The sequence below is a fragment of the Gastrolobium bilobum genome, unplaced genomic scaffold, assembly GCF_033153095.1.
Source record: "Gastrolobium bilobum isolate Gb01-03AN ecotype WA unplaced genomic scaffold, APGP_CSIRO_Gbil_v1 utg4863, whole genome shotgun sequence".
Lineage (NCBI taxonomy): Eukaryota > Viridiplantae > Streptophyta > Magnoliopsida > Fabales > Fabaceae > Gastrolobium > Gastrolobium bilobum.
In genome coordinates, this window is record NW_026899323.1 from 53,026 (window position 1) to 63,290 (window position 10,265).

At 36.3% G+C, this 10,265-nt stretch overlaps 2 protein-coding genes across 3 annotated transcripts; one reads left to right on the forward strand and one right to left on the reverse strand.

Annotated features, from left to right (window-relative positions):
- The first annotated feature begins 1,793 nt into the window (after positions 1-1,793).
- Positions 1,794-6,128, forward strand: LOC133289630 (serine/threonine-protein kinase STY13-like). 2 transcript variants are annotated; one of them, XR_009748510.1, is made up of 7 exons: positions 1,794-2,230; positions 2,642-2,774; positions 2,929-3,124; positions 4,903-5,027; positions 5,115-5,273; positions 5,350-5,751; positions 5,846-6,128. XR_009748510.1 is itself a non-coding variant. In XM_061487611.1 (6 exons), the coding sequence occupies exons 1-6, from the start codon at positions 2,100-2,102 to the stop codon at positions 5,662-5,664; spliced, it is 1,059 nt and encodes a 352-aa protein (XP_061343595.1). In that variant the 5' UTR covers positions 1,794-2,099; the 3' UTR covers positions 5,665-6,128. The 2 variants fall into 2 exon arrangements, 1 of the variants encoding a protein (XP_061343595.1); XM_061487611.1 differs by having other exon boundaries at positions 5,350-6,128.
- A 474-nt stretch (positions 6,129-6,602) lies between these two features.
- LOC133289631 (pentatricopeptide repeat-containing protein At1g08070, chloroplastic-like) lies at positions 6,603-8,717 on the reverse strand. The gene has a single exon (XM_061487612.1). The coding sequence runs from the start codon at positions 8,715-8,717 to the stop codon at positions 6,603-6,605; it is 2,115 nt and encodes a 704-aa protein (XP_061343596.1).
- Between the last annotated feature and the right edge of the window lie 1,548 nt (positions 8,718-10,265).

The window sequence follows — 10,265 nt, forward strand, 5'->3', positions numbered from 1 at the left end:
GACACCCCTAAATTTGCTTATGCAGCGCTACTCCGCGAGTGTACCCATGTTGACAAGGTCAGTCTCCACGTGCTCTTGATTATTTATTACATTACTCCTCTCTTTCTTTCTTTCTTTTCTTCTCCCAAATGAATAAAAAAAAAAAAAAAAACTTCTTCCGTCTTCCTTTCTATTCTTTATTTATTAATTAATGCATTATGGATTGTCTCAATCCTTTTAACTGAATCATGATTCTGTCTGCAGATCAAGAGTGACGTTCTGTGCCAACACTGATTAAATAAACCAAATTCATTCAACTTTTATGATCATCAACTGCTGCTAAATCATTATGGAATGATCGCCTCATCAAGGTTTTTTTTTGGTAAATATCTTCTCTTCAAGTTTAAATTAGAGAAAAACATGTTTACTTATTAGAACCTCTCATCTAAATATGAATGGTTCATTTAACTATTAGCATTTAAAATTATTATTTTATGAGTTTTATCTTTAAATTATAATATCTATTAATAAATTACTGAAATTTCTTATCAGTATATTTTTTTAAAAAAGAGTTTGTAACAACTTTACATTATTTTAAATCATATTTTGGTATATATATATATATATATATATATATATATATATATATATATATTTATATTTATATATGGCTGATCGTTTCTCAAGCTGCTTGAGATAATTTTATCTCCGACTATTAAATCATAACCGTACAAAGATGGATCAATGGTGATAAAAGAAAAGAGAGAAAAAGAGAATTATAACCATTCAAAAGTGAATCAATTAATATAAGAAAATAAATAAATAAAACGACGTAGTTTCGGAGTAGCCGGAGATAAACTTATTTCAAGCTGTTTGAAAAATATTTTTCTCATATATATATATATATATATATATATATATATATATATATGAGCAATGTTATATTTATAATTTTTTGTTTATAAACTATACTATGTATTTCGGAAAGTACAAACACTTAAGTGTGTACTCCCCGTAATACATAGTGTAGTCTGTAAATAAAAAAGTTTATAAATATAACCTATCCCTATATTTATTGATTGATCTTTTATTTTTTCTCTTCTCTATAAAATTAAAAGAAAAAGAATAAGAGGAAGTATTATGAAGAAAATAATATAAAAAATCAATAAATATGTATCAAAGATTCAAAATACTTTTTTACTTAAAATAATATCAAATTATGCCTATTTAAATGAAAAAATATATATTTAAAGGGATGCTTACAATTTTTTTTTGCCAATTCTATGTATTCTTTTATAATACTGTTAGATGAGAAGAACAAGAAGAGAGAAAAATTAATTAAGATTTTCATATAATAATATTAAAAAAAAAACATATAAAGTAGACATAAAAAAATAGAGATACTATCATATCTTATATTTAAATAAGTGGATTTGCATTCATCATGTAACATGATCAGAAAAAATTTTCTACACACACAACATTTTATGGGTCCCGCAATTTTTGAAGCAAAAAAAAAAAAAACAAACTATGACACGCAAAACAAATCTCTATAACATAACATCATCAATTTTTCTACTACATAACTTTCATAAAAACCTTGAATAAGATATGAAAGAAACCAGATTTAAAGCTACTTCGTTGAATAGTGTTGGGGGCATGGTAATTGGTTGTTTTCCACATTCCCCTCTGTGGGGATTCTTCTCTTTTCCCCATGAATTTTCCAAAATTCTATTTGGGCTTTGGGCTTTGCTTTCTTTTGTTGTGACTCTATCTCTATCTCTATCTCTTTCAAGCTTGTGGGTTCCATGCTTTTGTCTCCCAAGGAAATGTAGAACATCAATCTGATGAGTTTTGGTCTTTGGTCTCCGAGCCTCTCACTTTTTTGAGATGTGGTTCTGAGCTTCAGAACACATTTCAGAGCATGTCTACTTTACTTCTCCGTTTCATGTCACCTTATCCATTTCCTGTTCAATTCAATCTTCAATGGTTACCTTCTAGGCTTCTCTTCTCTCTGATTTCACTTTGAAAACTAACTCTTACCAATCTTGAGACTTAACTGGCTCATGTAGGGTTTCAGCATTTTTCCCATTGCAGTTAAAAATAAAATAAAATTAATAATGGAATCTGGAGATAGGTTCTACTCAGTTGATGAGTTCAGATTGGACCCTAAATGCCTCATTGATCCTAAACATCTCTATGTTGGGCCACGGATTGGAGAGGGAGCTCATGCCATAGTCTACGAGGGAAAGTTTGTATCTTTAATTCCCATTTGCTATTTGGTTTTATACAAAGTTAAATTTTCTATCTTTACCTAATGAGCAATTGCATTTGTGAAACCTGTTGTTTGGGTTGGGTGTCATTTGCTTCTGGATTTGTGATTATTGATTTTTCTTTGAGAGAATTAGTGCATCCTGTGTTGTCATGTGCGTGATTTGTAAAGCATCACACTTTATAGCTTAATGTGTTGCTCAGTCTACATGTTACATAGTTAGTTACTTTGAAGTTTGGTTGAACTTCAGCTTTACTTTATGCAACAATCACTAATGGACCTGAATTATGCTTCTTTGATCTTAGTAGTTGTTTTTGAATTGTTATTTCTTTTTTTATTAAGTTTGTAGTTTTATCAGTTCTCTTAATTCTTATATTGGGTTCGTTTCAGATATAAAAACCAGACTGTTGCTATTAAAATTGTACATAAAGGAGAAACCGTAGAAGACATTGCCAAGAGAGAAGGTCGCTTTGCAAGGGAGGTGGCTATGTTGTCTAGAGTGCAACATAAGAACTTGGTGAAGGTGGGAATTTGGCTTAGGCTCTCACTGATTCGTGTCCCTTGAGAGGGTGTATGTTATTGTAGTAAAAATAGCTATATCATATAACAAGGACTACTTGTTTTATGGCATGTTTCCAACAGCTGACAGTAAATATTACCACTCTGTTTCTCAATAGTTTATTGGTGCCTGCAAGGAGCCTGTAATGGTGATAGTCACTGAGCTGTTAATGGGAGGAACATTGCGGAAGTATTTGCTTAACTTGCGCCCCAAATGCTTGGATACACATGTTGCCATTGGTTTTGCACTTGATATTGCACGTGCTATGGAGTGCCTACATTCTCATGGGATCATCCACCGTGATCTTAAACCTGGTAATAATTTGGTTTGCTTTCTTTCCCCAATAAATTGATCTTTTTAAGTCAGATCAAGTAAACGTAGGCTTGTATGCTTTGCTTTTACATTATGTTGCATATAGCAGCAGTGTTCTTTATGGCAAGTCTTCTATCTTTCTACTATCTGCTTGATGACTCCCCTCCTTAAATAAAAATTTCATACTCAAATGTGTTCTTTTTGTTTGTAATTGCCCGGCCCATATTTCTTTTACTCTATCTTTATTTTTTCCTTGTTTTAATTGTGGTTATATTTACATATTACCTAACCTCTTAGCAAAATTTGAATGCACAAATAAAAGTAAAATAGGGCATTGGTTTCAAATTATTATCTTCCCATCCCTGGATGTCACATATGCTTATTGCCTGGCATTTTGTGGTAGATGTCTCCATCAACTACTCATGCATTTCTTGATACTTGTCCCTGAGTCAGATATTTTTTATCAGAAGAAAAAAACTCAGATAACTGATTTGAAATATTTCTTACAAACAATTTGTTACGATCATACTCCAAAGTATGGGATTTGGAGTCCCACATCCAAAACATAAGGTTCTGGTATGAGGTTTATATGACTTTGGGCTCTCCTACCTCATGAGCTAGCTTTTGGGGTGAGGTTCTCCGAAAGGTCGTACCAATTGATATGAGAACCTTCCACTATGTCTCCTGATTGTAATCGAGCGGCGCGGGTTGTGACGCTGGCATTGCAGTGTTCGCCCAAGTCTAGTAAAAGGCTAGCACAAAGCCAACCCGCATGGGTGCCGGGGCTGCAAAGCATGGTGGAATGTTACGATCCTACTTCAAGATATGGGATTTAAAATCCCACATTAGAAACATAAGGTTCTGGTGTGGGATTTACATGGACTTTGAGCTCTCCTACCTCATGAGCTAGATTTTGGGGTGAGATTCTTCCAAGGTTCATATCACAATTTTTAAGATTGCATAGTACGTTCACTATGAGAGTGTAGAATCTATGTCTTTAAGGAATATACTGAAATGGTTGTTCTTTAGGTTATTGCTTCATCTTACAGAACAGTCAAAGTAAACATAAACAGCTTTGAAGACTCTTACTTTTCTTCTTGTATGTATGTGTTTTATCGGCACTGAATTGACCAGTTGTTAAGTACATATGCAAATAGATTTAGCATCTTCCTTGGGACTTAAGAAATTAAATTAAGTTAAAATTGTTTCAACACTGCAATATATGATGATGACTATTAGGATTTGTTCTACACTGTTCTTGTCATATAATGTCGTGTCTATCCATGTGCACTATCCTTATTTTTACTATAACCCCCCCCCCCCCCCCCCCCTTCTCCTCTCTAACTCTGTCATATCTGCCATGTTTGAGTTCATATTATCATAAAATTTATACTAGAATGATCAAGCTTTTAGTGGTTCTTCCCTTCAGTTAGTGCTATTGATTAATAGTTAAACCTTGATCCAAATGCTTCACTAAAACGTTACTAGTTTATTGATCAATTATAATATACCTCAACATGTCCTTTAAAGGGAGTTGGACTAATGGACCGTTTTTGTATGCATAATTGACCTTGGTCAAAAGTTACTACTGATAACACTGTTCATTTAGTTATATGAAAACACTTCTTAATTGACATGGCAATACAAAGTGAGTATTTTTATTCATATTCAGCTATTAGTTGTTCAGTACTGAAGCTTCCTTATCTCAAATGTATAACTCGGCCAAGTGTAAAACATCTGCATAATGAATATGAAGTTTATTTTCTCTTCCTTTATACAGATAACTTGCTATTGACTGAAGACCAGAAAACAGTCAAGCTAGCAGATTTTGGTTTAGCGAGAGAAGAGTCATTAACTGAAATGATGACCGCTGAAACAGGAACTTACCGTTGGATGGCTCCAGAGGTATATTCATGAATAGATGTGCTTTCTCTGTCTTCTCTTCATATTTATGAGCATCTGTGAACTGATTACAGTGACACAAAATTGCAGTTGTATAGTACTGTCACACTGAGGCAGGGGGAGAAGAAGCATTACAACCATAAAGTAGATGCTTATAGCTTTGCAATTGTGTTGTGGGAGCTTTTGCACAACAAAGTTCCTTTTGAAGGCATGTCAAACCTTCAGGCAGCATATGCCGCAGCCTTTAAGGTAAACAGATCTTGCCTATTTCTCACATGTTGTCATCATACAGTTGATAATTTGAAGCACTTCTTTTTGGTTTCAGAATGTAAGGCCTAGTGCAGAAAATCTTCCTGAGGAATTGGCTCTAGTTCTTACTTCATGTTGGCAAGAGGACCCAAATGCCCGACCCAACTTCACCCAAATAATCCAAATGCTCCTAAACTATCTTTACACTGTTTCACCTCCTGAACCTATGATTCCTTCAAGAATATTCACTTCTGAGAACACTGTCTTTCCACCAGAGTCACCTGGTACTAGTTCCTTAATGGCAAAACGTGATGACATAGGCGATACACCCAGATCAAAGGACGAAATCAAGCCTAATGGTTTTCTTTGCTGCTTCAGCCAGTGTTATTAACACCTGAATAAGTACTTTTAAGTTAAAAATGGGATAAAATGATTGTTTAGATAGAATCTACTCCAAAGAGATCCTTTTGACAACTCGGTAAATGTTCAGTAAAATTCACTTGCAATTTAGTTCTTTTTTCCTCTTTTGGGACCTAGCATGTTTTTCATCTGACACAGATGTGTATGCATAGGATCTCGGTCTGGTAACGTGGACTACCATCCAGCGTTGTTAGGAGTTGCACCTTGAGTTCATAAAACGTTAGATTATATCTTTGATATCTTGAATTCGGTTCGTTCCAACCCAATGAGACAAGTATCCCCTTCATTTCACTTTACCTTGCCATGTACGGATATATTTTAATTAGTAAACGTAGTGGACAAATGGAATTAGCAGACATTTGCTTTAACATTCGTATTGTGGGTAACGTCTCAGTTATAGGCATTACAAGTAGCCTATGTAAACAATGACCAGACAAAGATCAAAATTTTAGTATTTGAATAGTCACGGATGGTTTGTACTGTTTTTTATTTTTATTTTTTTGGTTTACATTTTGTCACGCGATCTTCTAGACAATCATTAATAATATTTCAAGTAGAAGTTGAAAAAAATAATAATCAAGAAATGGTTCTTGCGTTTGATGATTGCTCGCGTATATGAAGATAAAACGAAGCCAGAGGTTCTAAAGCCTTATCCAATTGGATCTTGCAGGGTCACAGTGTTCTGTGACTTAATTTATCAAATAGCTCGTGAAAACATTAAATCAATATCTACCTTCTTGCTGACCATTTCTGCTTCTAGAGATGGACTACAAATCATCCCCTTACCCCTCTCGTTATTTTTAGCCGCATTCAACGACTAACGAACTGAAACAATACGTCACAGCGCTTCGGCCTTAACAGATAAAATGAGCACGCAATAATGTTCTTATATAGCATAGATGCTTGGTTTTACCAAAAATCATTGCAGGAACATGACCCCTCTTGGAAATGATGGAAACGGTTCCGATCCCTGACGATAATTTTTCTATTATACACCTTCGATATTATCTTTGTGGCATTGTGGCAGTCAGTACAAACTCTAAGGTTTTTTGATATCCTAATGGTAGCCCCGGGTTGAGTTTTAATAAGACCAAATGCAATAGCCAGTTTCTCACTATGGTGAGACACAGAGACTACTTTATCTTCCTCCTCTGCATCTATTCTTGCAACTGTAATGTTTGGCTCATACCCAGCTGACTTAATTCTTTTGATCATCTCTTCAGTTGCCCTATATATCTGTTTTGAGTGAGAATGTTCATCATCTTCAGAAAAGAACTCATGAACCACCCCTCCCAATTCAATCAAGCTACAACCAGGTGACTTCTTAATCCCCATTTCTCTCATCTGAGACCTCACTTTCAGAGCATCCCCACTTCTCCCCACCAAGGCATATATGTTGGATAGCAGTATGTAGTCTCCACTATGAGCTGGCTCCAACTGAGTTATCTGTCTAAACGATTCTTCCCCAATTATAACATTTTTATGTGCCCTACAACAAGCCAACAGTGTTCTCCAAACAACTGCATTTGGTTCAATAGGCATGTTCTTAATAAATTGAAATGCTTCATCAATCAAACCAGCTCGACCAAGAATATCAACCATACAACCATAGTGCTCAATCCTCGGTTCAATTCCAAAATCTTTGCTCATACTGCGGAAAAGAGCTCGACCTTCCTCGACCAGACCCACATGAGTACAAGCAGAAAGCGCGCCAATGAAAGTCACATCATTTGGTTGAAGGTTTGCTTCCTTCATCAAATGAAAGAACTCCAGAGCTCTTCTTCCCTCGCCATTATTAGCAAGCCCGTGAATTATCGCAGACCAAGAGAAGACATTTTTCATGGGCATCTTCTCAAAAACCTCAACTGCTCTGTGTATAGACCCACATTTGGCATAGAAGTCAATGAGTGCAGTCCCAAGAGTAACAGTGAGCTTCAGTTTCTTTCTATTTACATAAAAATGAACCCATTTACCCATTTCCATAGCTCCAAGAACCCCACAAGAGTAGAGCACGCTAACCATAGTAGCCTCAGTAGGATCCACATTAGCCTTTTGCATCTCACTAAACAAACCAAGAGCCTCACTGCACCTATTAGCTTGACTATACCCAGATATCATAGCACTCCATGCAACAACATCTCTACGTTCCAATTGATCAAACAACATTCTTGCCGTGTCAACTTGACCACACTTGGCGTACATATCAAGAAGCGAAGTCATCAAAGTAAGGTTCCCCTTCAAATCATTATTATCCTCAACATATTCCCCAATCCACTCTCCCAACTCCAAATTCGCCAACCTACCACACGCGCTCAAAACAGTAACCAATGTAACCTCGTCAAACCCAACAACACCCGGTTCCCGCATTCTAAGAAACAACCCCACAACCTCGTCCCAGCAACCGCTCTTGGCGTAACCAGCCAACATGGAGTTCCAAGCAACGAGGCCTCTGTCGGGCATTTCATCGAACACCCTTCGAGCAACCTCGACAGCAGAGCACGCGGCGTAGGTGCGAATCAGCGTGTTCTCGACGAACTCGTTGGAGTGAAACCCGCGCTTGATGACGTGGCCATGAACCTGTTGGGCTTCGGTCAACGCTCTGAGCCTGGAACAGGCTTTGAAGACGGCGGAGAAAGTGAAGTGGTCGGGGGGTACGAGGTTGTTGCACATTTGTTTGAACAAGAGAATGGCTTCGAGAGGGGAGTGCTGATAAGTGAGGCCCCTTATCATGACGTTATAAGCGGAGCAGTTGGGTTGGTGGGTGGAGCGGAAGATTTCGAGGGCGTAGTCCATGGTTTCGGGGATAATGATGGCGGCGGACTCAAGGAGGTTTTCGGTGACGGCGGGGCTGAGGATGAGGCGGGTTTTGATGAGGTGGGCGTGGATTTGGTTCAGATCCTTGCGGTTCCTGCATTGTTCCAGAATCATCGATTTTGGGTTTTCTGGGAACTGGGGAATGACGGTTACGGTAGATGTGGTTTTGGAGGGAAACACTGTTCCTCTCGCCATCACCCCTCCCACCATTATGTTGTGCTCTGCTCAGTTTTTGTGTTTGTGTGTTCCCATCCTCATGGTTTATGCCAATGTGATGCACCTCAACCAAACTTGAAACGACACCGTTGCTTGCTTTGTTTTTACATTTTTTTTTTTTTTTTTGCAATTTTCATACCTGTTATTGTTGAAATATTTAAATGTGATGGAATTTCATATTGATTGATAATGAGCTAAGTGAACTCTATATAAGTGGAAGGATTCATGAATCCAATGCATTAAGATTTTGAATTGAGATGTGATGTCGGATCCACTTAATATGTTAGTATAACCTAAGCTCATACTCACGGACTCCTTTTATCATTCGTATCTAAATCTTTTTAGAGGACATCTTAAGAAGCACCGATATTCCTTAAATTTTTTTTCCAACGTATCGGATACGCGTATCGAAAACGTATTGTTTGATAATCGACATCCTGTATCATCAAATAACGTATCGAAAATGCGTATCGGTGCTTCGTACACCTACACTGCATCGTTACCTTTATACATTGACATTGGGCATAATATGCCTAATTTCAGTGACTAGATGTTACAGCTATGAGAGTTTTCTCTCCCACGCTTGAAAGTGACTTCTCTTATCTAAATATTCTCCTTCTCTCATAGAAGGCATCTTCAGATCTATCATTGGAGAAGCTATTACTCTGCACCATTGTAGAGCCACCTTAGCCACCTATTCAGACTCCCCGATTGCAATATACATGCACAACATTATGGGAAACTCATGTTGAGCTTTGGCGTTTACAATTACTTCACATAGTACCCCCTTAGATTGACATACCCTGCCCTTCATGGAATACAGCTATGAACCTCTACGGTTACGAGTCATTCTCTGCATGAGATTTCACCAAACTTTCTAACGTGTCATCTCATTTTGATTTACTTCAGTATTAATATCATGATTTACAAGAGTCCTAGTTGGCCTTAATTATTTTTTTCTCTTTCTATTTTCTATCGTTCTTAGTCTCCCTTTTCGTGAAAGCGCGCTTTCTTTCTTTTGTTACAGTCCCACAGTTTCATTTTCTTCTTGTTTTTTAAATAAATTGTTTGAATTTGTTAGATGTTGAGTTTACTTGTTCAAATATGTTTCGAACAAATTAAAGAATAAAGATATAAAATCATAATTTTGAATTGAATTTGAATTCTATTAGGGTTTAAAGCTAAGAATTGAATATGGTATAAACTAGTATTTTTCAATTTCATGGAATCAAGCTTAAAATTGGAATTCTAATTATAATTCACACATTGAAATTAGAATGTCTTATTGCGATTCTAAATCTCAAATTTCAAATCTAATTCCATACATTAAATGACACCTTAATAGAAGTACGGTGATGACCATCATCAAAATTGACAATTTTTTTTTCAACTGCATCATATATAAGAGAAGGATTTTTTTTACATGTTATAATTGACATATGAAATAGAGGTCCCTATATGCCTCATTACATACAATACATAATTTTGAACCATACATGCTAAGTAACGCCTCAAACTTTGACCGGGAATTACAAATGTGAA